This window comes from Hyaena hyaena, unplaced genomic scaffold (assembly GCF_003009895.1).
Source record: "Hyaena hyaena isolate Hyena2069 unplaced genomic scaffold, ASM300989v1 scaffold_299, whole genome shotgun sequence".
Taxonomy (NCBI): domain Eukaryota; kingdom Metazoa; phylum Chordata; class Mammalia; order Carnivora; family Hyaenidae; genus Hyaena; species Hyaena hyaena.
The window spans coordinates 1,704,679-1,723,355 of record NW_024080930.1 but is presented as its reverse complement, the minus strand read 5'-3'; the positions used below and the strand labels follow the sequence as shown (position 1 = coordinate 1,723,355).

The following is an 18,677-nucleotide window of genomic DNA, read 5'->3' as shown; positions in this document are numbered from 1 at the left end:
TTTCTATCATCTAGGAATATCACTGCTAATGTTTTATTGTATTTTCCATTCTTTTTCTATGCACACATACATTTTTAGAGAAATAAAGGGTATAAGCATTGTGGATTTTTTAAACCCTGTGTTCCCTCTTTTAGAATTATACCATAATGGCCTGATAGTTTAGCTTCTAAAATAAACTTTTCTAATTTATAAAATTAATACACATTTCAGTAGAAATTATAGAAAATATAAGCAAAAGATAAAGTTGCTCATAATTTTATACCAATAAATAACTATTAAAATTTGGTATATATGTTTCTATTAATTTTTGAGGAAGACCACTTTTATCCTGGAATTAATAAGTTTTCCTTTCAACATTCTTGTAGTAGGTCCTTTAGGAAAGGTTATTTGGTTCTCACAAGCCTCATTTCTTTGGGCCCCTTAAGATCACATTGGTACAAGATGTTGTCTAGCCATAGCAGACTTACGCTGGTCTCATTAAATGACAAAAATGCATAAGTAGGATGAAGCACATGAAAAGTAGTTGAAAAATAGTTGAATAGTTTTCCATTTCCGGTATGAGGCCCAACTGCTCACCTTTTTTCATCACATTATTCCAGTAATATTCTTACTCTAAGTTTCTCAAAGCTATCTTGAATTGGTTTCCTATTACTTTTAAAAGGAGAATTTTATTTATTTAAATTAAGTAATTAATTGAGGGGGAGAGAGCGTGAGCAGGATAGAGGCAGAGAGAAAAAGAGAATCTTAAGTAGGCTCCATGCCCAGCACAGAGCCCAACCTGGGGCTCTATCTCATAAACCATGACATCACAACCTGAGCTGAAAGATCACGACCTGAGCCGAAATCCAGAGTCTGGCAGTTAACCCTATGAGCCACCCAGGCACCCATCAAAGAATTTTAAAAGGAGAATTTCAGAGGTTTGTAATTTTTTTTTAACTATGATGTGAATATATGTTGAACTTTTTTCATATGCTGAATATATTTCTATAACATTTAATACCTGTATAGCTACCTTTATATGCATGTATTATGTTATTTAAGAAATGTTTTTAATGTTTATATATTTTTGAGAGAGAAAGAGACAGGGAAAGAATCCAAAGCAGGCTTCAGGCAGAGGCACAGAGGCTGATGTGCGATGCAAACTCACCAGGCATCATATCATGACCTGAGCCAAAGTCCGGTGCCTAAACGACTGAGCCACCAGTTGCCCTGTATCATCTTATTTTTTAATGAAAATTTTATTGAAGTATATTTGATATATAACATTAAAATAGTTTCAGGTTTACAACAGAATGATTCCATATGTGTATAGGCGCAATCACCCCAGTAAGTCTGCCATCCAACACCGTTCATAGTTACAAAATGTTTTTTTCTTGTAATGAGAACTTTTAATATTTACTCCTAGCAACTTTCAAATGCAGTACAGTGTTAATTGTAGTCACCATGTTGTATGTTATATCCGCATGACTTCTAACTGAAAGTTTGTACCTTCACCCATTTCACCGATCCCCTGCACCCCCTCCTCTGGCAACTACTAGGCTGTTGTCTGTATGTTTGAACTTGGGTTTTATTATTTGTTTTAAAATTTATTAAGACTTTGCATATGTCATTGAAATTATACAGTATTTGTCCTGACTAATTTTTTCATTTAGCATAATGCCCTCCAGGTCCATCAGTGATGTTGCAATGGCAAGGTTCCATTTTATGTGTGTGGGGCTGAGTAAGATTCCAGTGATTCTAATTCTTCCAATGATTCTAATTCTGTTGAATTGTAGGAGTTCTTTATGTTTTTATTATATATATCATTTGCAGGTATTTCCTCCCATTCAGTAGGATGCTTTTTCATTTTGTTGATGACTTCCTTTAAAATGCTGTGCATAGGCTTTTTAGTTTGATGTAGTCTCACTGTTTATTTTTGCTTTTGTTGCCTTTGCTTTTGGAGTCAGACCCAAAACATCATTGCCAAGATCAGTGTCAAGAAACTTACCACCTGTGTTTGCTTCTAGGGGTTTTATGGTTTCAGGTCTTCTATTCAATTCTCTAATCCATTTTAAGTTAATTTTTGTGTATGGTATAAAATAATAGTTCAATTTCATTCTTTTGCATGTGGCTGTCCGGTTTTTTCAACATCATTTATTGAAGAGACGGTTCTTTTCCCCATATATATTTTTGACGCCTTTGTCATAGGTCAGTTGATCCTGTATGTGTGGGTTTATTTCTGGGCTCTTTCTTTTTATGACAGTATCATAATGTTTTGATTATTATAGCTTTGAAATATAGTTTGAAATCAGGGAGTGTGATGCCTCCAGTTTTGTTCTTTCTCCAGTTTGCTTTGGTTGCTAAGAGTCTTTTGCGGTTCCGTACAGATTTTAGTATCTTTTATTTTATTTCTGTGAAAAATGCCATTTGAATTTTGAAATGGTTTGCCTCGAATCTGTAGATGGCTTTGAGTTGTATGGACACTTTAGCATTATTAATTCTTCTAATCCATGAGCAGAGAATATCTTTCCATCTATTTGTGTCACCTTTATTTTCTTTCATCAGTGTCTTGCAGTTTTTAGTCTGTGAATATTTTTATTTTCTTGGTTAAATTTATTCCTAGATATTTTATTCTTTTTGATGCAGTTGTAGATGGGATTATTAATTTCCTGCTAGATCATTGTTAGTGTATAGAAATACAACATATCTTTTGTATATTAATTTTGCATCCTGCCATTTTACTGAATTCATTCTAACATTTTTAAAATAAAGTGTTCAGGCTCTTCTATATATAAAATCATCATCTACAGATAGTGACTGTTTTATTTCTTCCTTTCCAATTTGGATGTCTTTATTAATTTTTTCCTGCCTTCTTGCTCTTGACAAGATTTCCAATACTGTTTTGAGTAAAAGTGGTGAGACTGGGTATCCTTCTCCTGTTCCTGTCTCACCACTGAGTATTAAGTTAGCTGTGTGCTTCTCATATTATCTATACTCTCACCCTGTTGAGAGTTTTTGTCACAAATACATGTTAAATTTTGTGAAATGCTTTTTTCTGCATCTAGTGAGATGGTAGGATTTTTATCATTCATTTTGTTAATGTAGTATATGAAATTGATTTGCAGATGTCAGACTGCCTTGCATCCCTGGAATAAATCCTACTTGATCATGGTATATGGTTCTTTTAATGTATTGTTAAATTTGGTTTCCTAATATTTTTTGACGCCTTCTGCATTTATGTTCATCAGGGATATTGTCCTATAATTTTCTTTTCTTGTGATATCCTTAGCTGATATGGGTTAGGGTAATGTTGGCCTCATAAAATGAGTGAAAGCAGTCTCTCCTCTTCAGTTTTTTGTAAGACTTTGAGAATGATTGGTATTAATTCCTTGAATGTTTGGTAGAATTCACCCTTAAAGCCATCTGGTCCTAGACTTTTGTTTGTTGGAGGTTTTGATTATTGATTCAGTCCTCTTGCAAGTAGTCAATACAGTCTATTCAGGTTCTTTTTTTTTTTTTTTTCATGGTTCAGTCCTAGAAGACTATATATCACTAGGAATTTATCCATTTCTTCTAGGTTGTCCATTTTATTTGCATATAATTATTTATAATAGTCTCTTAACATCCTTTGTATTTCTGAAGTATCTTTTTTAAAATCTGATTTTATTTATCTGAGCCCTCTTTTTTTTTTTTTTTTTAATAAGTCTAGCTAACGGTTCTTCAATTATGTTTATCTTTTCAAAGAACCAGCTCTTAGTTCCATTGATATTTTTCTGTTCTTTTTAGTCTCTATTTCATTTTTATTCTCTGATCTGCTATTTTTTTCCTTCTACTAACTTTGGGCTTTTTTCTTTTCCTAATTTCTTATAGTGAAGTTAGTTTATTTTTCTTTCTTAAGGTGGGCCTCTATTGCTATGAACTTCCCTCTTAGAACTACTTTTGCTGTGTCCCCTAAATTTTGGTATGTTGTGTTTGCATTTTTGTTTGTTTCAAGGTATTTTTTATTTCTCCTTTGATTACTTTGTTCACCCACATTGGTTGTTCACAGTTGCATGTTGTTTAGTCTCCACATTTTCCAGTTTTATTCTTGTAATTGGTTTCTAGTTTCATATCATTGCGGTTGGAAAATATGCTTCATATGATTTGTTTCTTTACATTTATTAAGAATTGTTTTTGTGATTTACATGTGATCTGGAGAATGTTTCATGTGGTCTTGAGAAGAATGTGTTTTCTCCTGCTTTTGGATGGCATGCTCTGTTTGTTTATATCTAGTAAGTCCATCTGATCTAATATATCATTCCAGGTCAGTGTTTACTTATGGATTTTCTGTCTGGATGATCTGTTTGTTATTGTCCTACTGTGTCTTTCTACCACTGCTTTGTATTGTTTCGTTTCCCTTTCCCTTTAGGGCTGTTAATACTTGCTTTATATATTTAGCTGCTTCTATGTTGGGTGCATAAATATTTATAAATGTTACGTTCTCTTGTTGGAGTGACCCATTTATCATTATGTAATACCCTTCTTTTGTCTTTTTTTTTTTTTTTTTTTTACAAATAGTTTATTGTCAAATTAGTTTCCACATAACACCCAGTGCTCATCCCCACAAGTGCCCTCCTCCATGCCCATCCTTCCTCCCCCCCACATCCATCAGTCCTCAGTTTTTGTCAGCATTCAAGAGTCTCTCATGGTTTGCCTCTCTCCCTTTCCCCCACCATTTCCCCCCTTCTTCTCCCGGTTGGTCCTCTGTTAAGTTCCTCCTAGTCCTCCTATACGTGCACACATATGATATTTGTCCTTCTCTGCCTGACTTATTTCGCTCAGCATAACACCCTCAAGGTCCATCCATGTTGCTACACATGGCCAGATTTCATTGTTTCTCATTGCCATGGAGTATTCCATGGTATAGATACACCACATCTTCTTGATCCATTCATCTGTTGATGGACACTTAGGCTCTTTCCATGTTTTAGCTATTGTGGAGAGTGCTGCTATGAATTCTTTTGTCTTTTTTACTGTATTTTAAAGTCTGTTTTGTCTCATATAAGTATTACTCCAGTTCTCTTTTGGTTTATTTTTATGTGAAAGATTTTCTTATCATTTCACTTCGTATCTGTGTGTGTCCTTACATCTGAAGTGAATCTTTTGTAGACAGCATAAAGTTGGGTCTTGGTTTTTTATCCATTCAAACCACTCTATGTCTTTTGATTAGAGAATTTAGTCCATTTACATTTAAAGTAATTCTTGATAGTTATGAAATTATTGCTATTTTGTTCATTGTTTTAAGCTGTTCATATGTTATTTTTCTAAGTTCTGTTGTTCCTTAAGTTCTGATTTTCAGATTTTTTATTAATAATTTATCAAGGAATGTACTGTTCCTAAGTTTGGGGGCCTAGTCTTTTGTTCTTTCTTTAGGGAAAATTGCTGGGTCAAAACAGAAGCATTATCTTGTTTAACTCTTCCTCCAGTGTGGGACTTGAACTTATGACTTCAAGATTGAGTCACATTTTTAAAAGCAGTTTTAAAGACCTTTGTTGTGCATTGCCAAATTGCTCCAGAAAATTTTATCAATTTACACCCTGTCAGTATTGTATGAAATGGCTTCTTTATACATACTCTGCCAAATTGGATCTCCCTTTTCTAAAGTATTTGTCACCAGTAGGTTTTTATCAAGTTTCTTTTTTTAGATTCTGATTGTGCATAGGTGATGGCTCATTCAACACTAATCTGTTTATTTTTTTGGTTTTGCTAAATAGGAGTTACCATGTATCCTGCATCCACAGAGAAATCTTCCACTTCCGGAAACAACTAAGATAAGGATAATAGGATGGAAAAAGAAGTAGTGGACTCAGGTAGCAAATCCATTGAGGCTCTCTGGGTAAAATTAGATTGGTTTTAACAAGTTAGTGTTATTCTTCAAGATTTTTTCATCTAATAACTTTTACTTAGGACTTTATACCAGAGTATATTAAATAGCCATTATTCTTCTATCAGTATTGCTAATAAATGGTTCCTTCACATTAGCTACACTAATCATTACTCAAGAACACATATGACTAATCCTTCCCACATGACCCCTAGCCATAATATGATTCATCTTAACATTAGCAGAAACCAGTCAAGCCCCATTCGATCTAATAGAGAATCAGAACTTGTTTGCGGATTCCGCGTAGAGTATGCAGTAGGCCCCTTCACCCTATTTTTCCTAGCAGAATATGCTAATACTATAATAAATATTCTCACAACAATCCTATTCTTCAGAGCATTCCACAACCCATATATAACAGAACTTTTTTCATCTAAAAACTTTTACTTAGTGGAGACTTTATACCAGAGTGTATAATAAATGCTTTACATACAACACTGAATTCTCATACCAAACCTATGATGTATTTTCTATTATTGGCTGCATTTTTATAGATGAGTAGAAAGTTATCCCAGTCACTCGGTGGTGGTGAAGGGGCAGCTAGACCCGTGTCCCCTCACTCCTGTCACATAGGGGACCTCTGCCCCTTAGTACCACTTCTTTCCAACTATTCCTTTTCCACTTTTCCACAGTGATATCCATAATTCATACCCATCCTTTGGGGACAGGACTTGAGGGGGAAAAAAATCAGTAACCAAGAAAAAAATTATAGCATGTACTTTTGAAGTCTCCATACCAAGGCCTAGCTCTGCGATATGTTGGTGAGTACCTGCTGTACCGTTATGCAACAGTCTTTGATATTTGTGTGTCTGTTTGGAGAAACTTTAGTTGAGGTCAAATCCTTATTAGGTTAACTGTGAAGAAAATGGGCTTTTTAGCTAATAATAATAACTGCTTATCCTGGATGAGAGATTGTTCATAATGAAATAACTATCAAACCACCATTTGTAATACTGCTGTCATATACCTGATGTACTTTTAGTGGCAGTTTTCAGGACTGAGTGAATTGAGACATGTGGTGTCATCTTGAGAGGTATGAAAAACTACCAGATCTTTATCTGAAAAGGGAGGAGAGAGCAGTTTTCGTCAGTTGTCATCTTACGGTCTTTTTGGAGTGGTACTAGGAAGTTATTCTAAGACTCACCTACACAGAGATGTTGGTGTTCCGCTGTGGTTTGTATTGGTGTTCTTTTCACCATGTACTTTTTCGGTAGAAGGAAACTACAGCTGTTTGAGAATATATAGACTTGGGTGTCAAGCCTGTGTCTGAGCCCTTGCTTTGCCTCTTGGTAGCTTTTTAAACTAGAGCAAATTATTTAACTTGAGTTAAATAACTCAATAAATTTAAATAAATAAATTTAAATAACTTGAGTTACTTAAGTGACGGTTTATCTGCAACATGAGAATAATTTTCTTTAAATTGAGTTTTGATGAATAAATCAGTTATACTAAGTACTTAAGACAGTACATGCACAAAGAAAGTGCGCAGCCATTAAGAACTCTTACTTTTCTGTCATGTGTTTCAGTGACTTCCAGATCTCTTTGTCTAACCTGATCTTCTCTCCATACTCTGTTCCGGGCTGCACACAGGACTTCTCCACTGGCAGCCTAGGCTGAGCCTTCCCGCTTTTACTGTTTCTGCTCCTCTTGGATTTCTGTCTTGGTGATAGCATCACTTTCCACCCAGTGGCCAATTCATGGAGTCACTCTGGACTCTCTCCTCTTTCCACACCCCCTCCCACTTCTGACTAGTCACCAAGCTCTCCATCCTTTTTCTAAAACCTAATTCATTTTATGGTCTTCACCATCACCTGCCTTAATTCAGGCTTTGTTCTCTTTTTTTTTTTTTTAAGGTGCTGGTGTTTTGTTTTTTAATATTCTTTTTTTTTAATGTTTATTTTTGAGAGACAGAACATGAGTGAGGGAGGGGCAGAGAGAGAGAGAGGGAGACAGAGCATGAGTGGGAGAGGGGCAGAGAGAGACGGGGACACAGAATCTGAAACAGGCTGCAGGCTCTCAGCTGTCAGCACAGAGCCTGATGTGGGGCTCGAGCCCACAAACCGTGAGATCATGACCTGAGCCGAAGTTGGACGCTTAACCAACTGAGCCACCCAGGTGCCCCTCAGGCTTTGTTCTCTTGAAAATAGGTTAAAGTGGTTTCCCCCATGGACACTTGGTTGACTGCTTACCTACAGATGTTAGATTTTTGTGGATATTTTGCTGTAAAAAGCCAAAGAGCTGCAAATATCTACATGTTATTTGGTTGACTTTTCCTTCCCAGGGGTTTTACTGCTTCCTCTTATTTATGCTTTTATCTACATCCTGTGTACCTCAGCAAAATGAGCAGTTCATAACTTAAAAGACTTATCTTGTAGAACTCTGTGTGGTGAGGAAGAAGCTGCAAGGAAAAAGATAGTAGTAGGGACAGCAGTTGCATGACCCCAGCCAAATGATTAAGCAGCTGAAATAAAGACAATTATTGGTTCTTGCTGCTTTGAAGAGTAGGCTAAATGTTTGCCTTGATGTTGTTATTATCCTTTAGTGTTTCGGAGTTGAAAAGGTGGTGAGTTATGGAAAACTCCTGAAATAACCCACTTAAAATAAATGTCCAACATAGTCAAGACTGTTCTTGAGTAGTTTTAATGTTAAGCAAAGACTTTAAGGAGAGCTAGGAGTAAGTTAAATGCAGTGTTCCAGGAAGATCAATCATGGGAAGTTGATCCAGTAGCAGAACTGCTAGGTAAAAACTAAGGATGAAATGGGAAGCAGTTATGAGGATTCCCCAGCCTCTGCTGACATGCAAAGTCTGGGTCCTTTCTCTTTTGCATTAAAGATGTGATAGTTGAAAGAGCAACTAAAAATTTCCAAATTTGCTTGAGATATTTAGATTAACTTGTTTGGAATATTTGTTGCGTGAGTGATTTGGATAATTTTGTCAGCTTTTAATTTTTATTTCTATCAGAAACCTAGCAGGTTTCAGGCATGTTTAGAAGCCAAAGCATAAATGTTGTTTCAGCTTTTAGGGGCCCTCAATCAGAAGAGAAATAGCCATTTTTGTTTATTCTGTCAGATAAGTGCTTCATGGGATATGGAGAGTTGAATCACTTTATGAAATATGTTGTTAGGGTCATCTCTGAATTAATAAATGAGAATTCTTCTTCTTGATAAGGCTCAGTATGGGCAGGATTACCTTCAAGAAATGTGGATGTGGAACTGCTCCACAACTGGCTTTTTCATCTTGGAAGAGACCATGCCCTTCATCTGACTTTCTTCTTGTCTTTATCACACACAATTCTTTGTAAAACCTTAGTGATACTTAGAAGCATCTTCACATTTTTAAAATTTATTGTAAAACCTAAGATATTTGTATAGTATTTGAGAGTCCTTTCTCCCCTCCATTTATATTGATGCTTCTCCAAGGAAGAAATGTGTACTTAATATTAAAGTTAAAGCTAACCTAAGGTAGGGATACATATGTTACTAGTGAATGGAATAAAGTACCTGAATATTTTCCTCATCATTAATATTACATATAAGTTAATGTTTATCATAAAGTTTGGTAGATGTTTTCTTGAGAAAATTATATATATCCTATTGAAACCAATATACTTACACTTGAAAAAATCAGAATGAGTTTCCAAAATCTGGTTTAATTAAGATCTGGGGAGGGGAGGGCACTGTGAAATACATATGCACAAGAACCTAATCAATGCTAGACAGACAGTGTATTAGTTTACAATACAATAGGATAACCACAAATTTGAAGGCTCAAGTTGAGTCCATTAGCGGTAAATACAGTTTTCTATTTGGCTCAAGTGGCTGCTGAATATCAAGTGATGCTGAGTTCCTCCAAAGCACCTAATAATCCCCCAGCCTTGGAAGGAGTTTCACCACAGTCTCAGAAGAAATCCCAGTCGTGCCTTTAACTCTTCTGGCCCTTGGGAGTCTTTGCTGCCCCAATACAAATACAGGCCAGGGATTTCTAGTGGCCACGTGTTATTGCACAGAGAGGTCTGTTCTAAGCCAGACTCTTACGGATACAAAGGTGTGAGATCATCCCTTAAATAGTGGTCTAGCATTAATGTGGTCTCTCAAAGCATGTTAAGAAATAGCTCCTTAGTGATTATGTACCAGCTACTAGTTATCACACTAACAGAAAAGGCAACGTGGCAGCTTCACATTTCACATGAAAGACTAGCATTCACTGGGCCTGGTGCTGGCTTTATTTTCACATAAATCTAGTGATTATTTTAATTTAGACCCAGGAATAAATGATTCCATACCAGTCTTGTCTTCACATCAGTTTGTGTAGCATTTAAATTGTTACGGGTTAATGACTAAGCCATGAAGGCAAAAAAAATGTTTACCTCTCCTTTGCCAGAACAGAAATAATCCCTGTTCTGACTCCTGTCCAGTTTCCCAAAACAAAACAAAACATACATACACCTTTGTTATTGCACATCTTTCACACAGACTTGTGTATGTATAATATACATATATATTTTTTAAATATGCTACACATAAAAAAAGACTATGGCACTTTACATGTTTAACAAAGATCATTACACCACAGAGGTTTGAAAACTATACAAAAATCCCTACACAATTAATGTAACATTGTTGAATTAAGCACACAGGTTTAAAAAAATCCACAGAATCCAAGGCAGATACTTCTGCCTTCTTGGAGTTCATTGAGAAGCCCAGCCCATCACAAAACTAAGCGCAGATGCAGGCAAAAATAAATAAGACTTTTCTGGTAGTAGTAATGGTCCAGGTGTATTAGACTTTTAGACTGAGGTGATTAGGTGATTGGTATTAATTATAAAAGTGTGAGTCAACAGTCCAATTGTTTAACATATTTCTAACACATTCCTCATATTCAGTGGTTTTTGAACAGCTGTACAGTTTTGGTGTAGACTAGAATGATTTTAATATACCATTTTCCCCAGTCAAATCCTAGCTAATGGACTGGAGGTTTAAAAGGCCCAACATTACTTCTTACTCTGTCTCTGCTAGAGAAATTCCATCTCTGCTCTGATTATTAAGTCAGTGTTGAAGTAGTTTTTAGTGGTTTGGGGTTATGTGTGTGTGCACGTGCTTTGTCTTCTGTAGCATTCAGACTGATGGAGTAGAACACTGGCCAAGAGAAGTCACATTTACACTTGTGACTTCTGTTATCAGGGTGTTCTAGAGATACATTTAGTGGAAGTGCAATCCGATAGTAAAGATGATGGACATGCTCAGAGGAGCGTCAGGGCTTAGGACTTTAACCTGTAAGAGGAAGGTCAGAGTGTAAAATTAGTGTTAGGGAATTAGGAAAAGGGTTCTCTATTTTTTACAGAAAAAAAGTGAATCTTCTGAGAAAAGGAATTTTTTTTAATGAAAATTACTATCCATGTTGAAAAAGTAGTTACTGTGGTCATTGGGGCTTGGTTAGAGCATATAAATGCATAGTCAGGGACAGGAGCCCTGTCCATTGGCTGGCTGCCATTACCTATTTCTGTGTGGTGTTAGAGAATTAATGTTTCCTGAGCCTGTACCGAGAGCTGCTATGAGGATACCTATTTATCCCTTCTCTTTTCAAAAGAAGTCCTAGGGCTTACATCGTGCATATTTTGAACTTTGGTCTAAGAATGGTGAACTCATTAAGGCCAGGTTCTACACTACCACTCCTCCTGTGTTTAGGTTTTAATCTGTGTGATAGGATGGTTTGTGGTATAGACCAGAAGCCAGAAGAGAATCAATTACTTGTTTTGCACCAAGGCATGTTTTTAGAATCAGCCTGAAGAGGATTCACTTTGGGACAAGCTTGTCAAATCTGAATCATGGTTCTATGCCTCGTGGCACTTACAATACAACACCTTACACAGAGCAGGTGCAGAGTAAATTATATGTTAAGCTTTCAAAACAAAGCCCGTTCTCATGTGAGCAGATTCATAAACCCAAATAGACCTATTCTTTTAACTGTTCCAGAAGTCTCACAGCTCCAACTCCACTTGCTTAAATTTCTCTCTCGTTCTGCAGTTCTGAAGCTTGGGGCAGTACCCAACCGGGTTCTTGCCACTGAGATCATTCCAAAGTAAATTTGAAGTGATGGCTAATACCATGCTTATGAATCAATTTTATTGACAATTTATAGAAACTAAGATTCAAATCTCCTGAATCCTTTTAATAGTGGTGGTCCATTATTTTTGTAAACAGTTATAGGCAGGCGCTTTAAGCTCGGGTTAGCTCTCGTTTTTGCATTAACTTTCTACTCTGTGCTTTTCTGGGTATGAGGCCTTTGATGCAAATCACCCATTGCAGTAATTTTAATGTTACTTTGGTCTGCTTTCAGGATCAATACCAGAAACTGGGGAAACTTAACTCCTATGACTAGCTCTTTTTTTCCTGCAAAGAATGTCATTCACTTGCTGCTGGGGTTGGAAATACAGCTGACTACCACATGGTTACCAAAGAGTGGGAAAAGGTCTCCCCATAAGTGCTGAGATTCTGGCAAGTTTTCCCACTGAACATCTGAATGAGCCACAGCTGGCCTGGAGATCTCTGTTCCTGGAATGAGGAAACGGTGAGGTTTCCTTGGCAGTCAAAGCTCAGTCCTAACCCTAGGAGAAAAACACGTGATCTCCACTGGAAGAAGACACTGGGCCAGTGCTGGTGCTAGTCTGACTGCTGGGAAGTGGAATGAATTTGTCTTCACTAGCAGGATTTTCTTCTTTTATGCTCTTGTTCATATAGGTCCTTATTCCTTCCTTCCTTCAAATTTCTAAAATCTTGGAAGTACAGTTTAATCGATCTACCTTACCCTGGAATTCAGCCTAAGTAAGTCCCATAACAGCATTCCACACTGACCTGCTCACCCCTCGGTCAGCTAATTAAGAGGCAGTGTCCTATTAGGCCCTCAAGCACACATCCTATCCCCAGTAAGTATGCAGTCTTCATTTGAGTCTCTGAGAAAACATGGAAGAACTAGGAGGCGACAAAAACACCAACCCCCAAACCTCATTCTGAGGCAGAGATGCTCACAGGCATGCAGCCTTGTGGCAGAAACACATCTCAAAATAGGGTGAAAATCTAGCTCGCAATCTCCTCTGTTATCAGAGGAACTGCGTCCTTAATGGCTTAGATCATTCTCCTTCGTTGAGCCTGGGGGGAGATGGGAGTCAGACAGACTTGTCAACTTCATGTCAGTCTTGGTGCAGTATTTTTATATTCCATCTCTGACAGCTTGCACTGTGGTCCTCGAGTGCCGTCACTTAGCTGGATGTTGCCTCTCACTCGTCCTGTTAAGGCTCAGGGCTGTGGAATGTAGGCTTTGGGAGATAAAGGCAAGTTCTTCACTTGACTCAGATGATGAAATCAGAGGGGTACTATTTCACAAGGTTACCACAGGAAGAAAGTGGCATTTGTGTCTCTTCCAAACTAAAGGAGGCATATAAGGCTTTTCCCCTCTTCGATTTCTTCCTGTACTTTGTCACTGGAGGTTGCAATTTCTGCTTGTGCGGAAAAGACGGCACAGATGAAGGTGAGGACTGTGCCTCCGATGGCGGTGTAAAAGGCCCAGCCCAAGGAGCAGTCTCCGGGTTTATAGGCCGATGCATAGTGTCCACAGTAGCCTATGGCCTTCTGGCAGCCCCAGCCAGCAGGGTAGAGTATCAAACCCAGGATAAGGAACAGTCCTGCAGGGCAGAAGAGAAGACAGGTGAGAACCCCCCATGGCTTTCTGATGTAAAGTGAGTAACTGTACAGATACTGTACAGCCCAACTGCTTTGGGCTATGACATCTGTTTTGCAGTATCAAGTGTTAGGGACTGTTTTATGCAACTATTCTGACTTGATCAAGAAATCTCATCACTTTCTTAGAAATATTTTTAGCCTCTTTCATACATGTTGGAATGTGAACTCAATAGATTTCTAGAAAAGCAAATTAAACTTGTTACTGTTTCTTCCCATAAAGCTCTTATAGCACTGAGCATTTTCCTTTAGGTCTAAGGCAGACTTTGGCAAACAAAGGCCCACAAGTGATATGTGGACTTGGTTCTATAAATAAAGTTTTATTGGAACGTACCCTGGGGCCATTCGTTTATGGACTTGGTCTGTGGCTGCTTTGGTGCTGGAACGGCAGAGTAAGTAGTTTTGACAGACCCTAGGCCGAACAAGATCTAAAATACTTACCATCTGGACTTTTGCAGGGGAAGTCAACCTTGTTCTAAGGAAATTCACACAGAACCATGGTTCAATGCAAGAGACCGGATCTTAACCGGAATTAAAGCCTGTGAGCAGTCTTTTTGTTGGCCGTCACCAACAACTGACTGCACACCCGAGTCAGAGATTTCTATACTTATATAAGCATTTAGAAACCCCCTGCAAACTTCAGAAGAATTGTTTCATCTGAATGCTTTTAGAATGCTTTTCAATGAATTTGGCCCTGAGTAGACACTAAGAAGCTCTGTTTCCACTTGCTGACCCCACTACCCCATCATACTAAATGTTCATTTTTCTCTTTCTTACGGTTTTACCGATCACTATGTAACTGAGAGTTCCTCTTGCCAGCTCTAGTAGTTGAGGAGCTATTCTGGGGCCAGGACTGAGGCAAAGCAAGTGAGACAAAGTGTAAGGAGACAGTCACTCTCGGGGGTCTGCGTTGTGGGCGGGAGTGCTTTGCCTGCCCCACCTCCAGCCCTGCTACCAGTCTCACACCGAAAGCTGCTTCTAAGGCAGTCCAGAACCTGCAGTGACCAAGGCAGTGGAGGGCCCCAAATCTTACCCAACAGAACTTTCTCAGCAAAAAGAATGTCGCAAGAGGATGGCTTTATTTTATGTGGCAGGAGAAAAACGGTTTTCTCTGCAAAATGACACCTATATAATCAAGATCGCTAACGTATATCCCCCCCAGAGCTGTTTTTCAGATACCTTGCAGGAGCAATTCTATCCTCATAATTTAATCTTGGTTCTAAATTCTGTGTTCCTACCTTTAAATTCTCTGGGTTTACCACACCGAAGCTTCCAAGTCATTTACAGCAACTTTCCCACAAAAAAAGAACATGAGTGAACTGGTGGTAGAGTATTAGGTTTGGACAAGATCAAGGACTGTGTTTCAAACCACAGATCACAACTTTCACAGCTCTGTCTTCATCCTCTGATGGCATCTTCTGCCAAGTATGGCACTTCACGTCTGACTTTCGATCTGATCACCCTGCTTCCCAAATTAATCCCACTGTTGTACGCTGGAGGCCTTAGAGGACTTTCTAGCAGGGGTGGAATAGAGGGAACCGGTTCCTCTGTTCACTGTCTGAAGAAAGGTGCTTCAAAAAAGCAATCTCTTTAACCCTGCAACCCTGTACTTCTCCGGAGGTCAGAGAGCTGGGAGGTAGGTAGAGGAATGCACTGCAGGGTCAGATGGGTAAGTGAAAGGAACAGCTGACTGAAGCATCTTGGAGAGGTGCGGTCAGAGACTACGACGGGAAGCATGGAGCGCATGCCCCCAGGATAAGGCCGCCAGTGAAGAATGTGTTGGTCCTCTGGAATATGTGAGGTCTTAGCAAAGACTTCCTGAATTAAGAGGTAGTTCAGTTCATAGTTACCTGCTCTGAGTTCAGGGTATGATACAGGCTTGAATCCAAGCTTTTGCCATTTTAAGACTGGTGACCTTAGAAAAAAAAAATCTCTTTAACTTGTCTGATTACGATTCCTCAGCTGTAAAACAGGCTAATCCTTAATTCATAAAATAGTTGTGAATGTTAAAGCATCTACAAAATACTTTCCATGCCCATAACAGTAACAGTAGTAACAAAACTGGAACATAGACTAGCACCTGACAATAGGTTAAAGCCTTTGGCAGGCCCCTCCCACAGAAAAGCAGTTTAAAGTTCACAAGTTATGGAGAAGCAAATCCGTGCAGTTTTGAGGGTATGTTTTAAAAGGTGCAGTAATTGGCTGGAGAGGGGTGGAGGGGAGAACCCAGCTACAACATAATACCCTTGGAAGAATATACTCCCCTCCACCTGAACATATCTTACTCAGCTGGGGAGATCTAATATTACTGAGCAAATTCTTTTGTATTTCAAAGGGCCTATAGTAAAGCCTGATTAATCCCCATCTCATTCCCTAGGAATCTTCACCCAGGGTCCGTGGAACTTTGGTGGTCTCTTGGCACAGGTACTAAGTTACCACCTGGGGAATGGTGAGGTACCACGGCGGGGACTTCTGCAAGGACTCAGGGGCACTGTGCGGCATGGAGGCTCTGTGGTCAAGCCCTAGTGCCTGAGGTGAAGGAGCCTACTGAGCTGCTTGTCACTATAAAAGACCTGAGTGTTCACATTTAAATTGTGCCTCTGATTAAATACTATACATATCATTTGTATTATGTGGCTTAAACAAACCCTGTGAGTAAAATTAATGTTTTTTATTGTGATTGAGACAGAAGACAGAAAACATGGGCTTTACTGTCATACAGGGATGGAGTTGGTTGTAGGACATAAAAAATACCTTAATTTGGCTGTGTCAGATCCTTCTGGGAAGGAGGAAGTTTCAAAATCATTAAATAACAGTCTTTATTTTAATATCCGATCCCTCTTCACCAGCATAGTCATAAACATCGACCAACACTGCTCCTCAGCTCTTTTAGCTGTTCTCCTTTCTAATAGCTCAGATAAGGTTCCAGAAATGCTTCAGCCCATCTTAAAATTCTGTGGCAGCTGCTGGCTGATCAGTGTGTGAGTAAGGACAGCAGGGAGACTTTTCTTAACGTAGAAGGATGCCATGCTTACAAGTTTGTCCAGAGCCTCAGCGTGAATATTTATAAGCCCCCAGGGCAGTCCATGTGGGAGGGTAACACAAGGCGGCCTGTGGTATGTCTGCAAGCCCCTGTGGATGTGATCTGTACTGAAACCACAGGCTGCCACCCAGGGCACCCAGCCTAGACAGACATGACAGTGCCCTATCCACATTCTCGGAGGAAATGACCACCGTCTGCCTTGCCCTGGCTGGTGGGTGTCTCCTCCAACACTCATCAGAGTGGTTATTAGTGTGGTTAATGCCATGAAAATGCAAGACCTGGGTTTCACTGAGAGAAAACAATGGGCTTTCAGGTAAGAAAGAAAGAAAAAAAAGTCCCAATTTTCAGCTCTCTGGTATTAAGACAAAGGAATTCCAGAAAGTTTAAGGATTCAGGTGACCCTCTCCAGTGACTGCCACACTTAGTCCTTACCTTACAATGTCCTGACTCCACTGCTCTTGGGCCCAGTGCAGCTTCTGGGGAGCCTGGGTAGTACTTCCTGGGCCCTGATAAGCATTCCTTCATGCTAAAACACCACTCTAATGGATTCTTTTGCTTCTTAACAAAAGTGAGAAAAAAATCCATTAAGGTTCCCCATCTCAGAGTGAAATCCAGCTTTTCTTTCTCTCCTTGGCCTTCAAGTCCCTATCATCCAGCTCCCTAGTACCTGTTCAAACTGACCCCTACCTGCCTTTCTAACCCTCGTGCTCTCTGCTCTAGCCTCACCAGCCAGAGGGCTTTTCCTTGGACATGCCAGTCATACTCTGGCCTTTGCACTCGGTATTCCTCTTACTGGCAATGCTTTCCTTCCAGACAGCTTTTAGGTGACAAATGCCACCTTGTTGGTGTGGTCTTCGATTCCAATCTATTTAAAATTCCAACCATATATCTCCCCACTGTCCCTCCTTTATTTCTCCTTTGCATTTATTACTAACATAGAATATATTACTTTGAATCATATGAAACTTGGAATTTCATTTGTGACCTACAAAAATGGACCTATCATATAGTTCAACCTACTGCTTTACTTATTTTGTTTGTTATCCGTCTCCATCCTAGACTTTAAACTCCACGAGGGCAGGGACTTTCGTATTATGTGGTTAACCACTACGAAGCCAAGACTCAGAAGAGTGCCGGGACATAGTTAAGCCTGTAATAAACTCTCTCTCAACCATGGTGCAGCCTGTGAAAACCAGTGGAAGGACAGATACCAGTCAGTAAGAATGAAATGTGCCAGTAGGAAAAGAAATGGCAACTCTTGGTTTTTGGTTTATCCTGTCACGCTGTCCTGTTCCAGGCCTGAATCCCAGTGTTTAGAAGCAAACTTAAGCCCTGATTTCCAAATAGGCTTAATGATACCAGCCAATGAGACAAAATTCAAGTCTTCAGTAGGCATACTGGACAACAGGCAGAATTACATAGTAAGACCTACCAAGTCTGCTGAAAATTGGGCATGGTTGTTCGGGTCCTCAATTTGGAATATACTCAGGGACCGTCAGCTTGGTTGTGGGTTATAGCCAGAGACCAAATGGCAGGTGAAGTGTGCTCTGGAGTGAGCTTAACATAAGAGCCATGCCAGAAAATGGTCTGATCTTCCTCTGCAACTACTACAAAAGCAGTTTCTGAAGTTAGGTCAGCCTGTAGTTGTCTCTGGGGTCTGTCACCTTGTCCTAAAGCATTACTGTTTTGGGAGGGGGGTGATAGAGAAAGGGACTAGGCCAGTGGGCTTTTGCTTTTCTTCTAACTAGTATCTCTTCCCATGTGCCTGGCGGTGCAGTGTTTGGCCCAGGTGGGAGGAAGAAAAGCAGGGAGAACGATACTGGCCAGCAACCAAAGAAAACAGCCAGCAGTGAGAGAGACAGTAAGTGACTCAGGTGACTGATAACCTCTTCCATGGCTCAACTTGATAGAACGGTACCCAAGAAGGTACCGTCTTCCACAACTTTAAAAGATATCTTCATCCTCATACCCTAACTTCTCTCTTGCTAGCAGCCTCCC

At 39.2% G+C, this 18,677-nt stretch overlaps 1 protein-coding gene and 1 long non-coding RNA gene across 5 annotated transcripts in view; one reads left to right on the top strand and one right to left on the bottom strand.

The window, feature by feature from the left end:
• The first annotated feature begins 5,664 nt into the window (after positions 1-5,664).
• Positions 5,665-16,234, top strand: LOC120242007. Its single transcript, XR_005531002.1, has 3 exons — positions 5,665-5,828; positions 6,535-6,663; positions 16,014-16,234. It is a non-coding gene; the product is annotated as an uncharacterized LOC120242007 (long non-coding RNA).
• Positions 11,647-18,677, bottom strand: part of LHFPL2 (LHFPL tetraspan subfamily member 2) — a 161,360-nt gene continuing 154,329 nt past the window's right edge. For all 4 annotated transcript variants that reach the window (XM_039247439.1, XM_039247440.1, XM_039247441.1 and 1 more), the window contains one exon: positions 11,647-13,581. In XM_039247439.1, the coding sequence (XP_039103370.1) occupies positions 13,325-13,581 (257 nt within the window). In that variant the 3' untranslated portion in view covers positions 11,647-13,324. The remainder of the gene's footprint in view (positions 13,582-18,677) is intronic.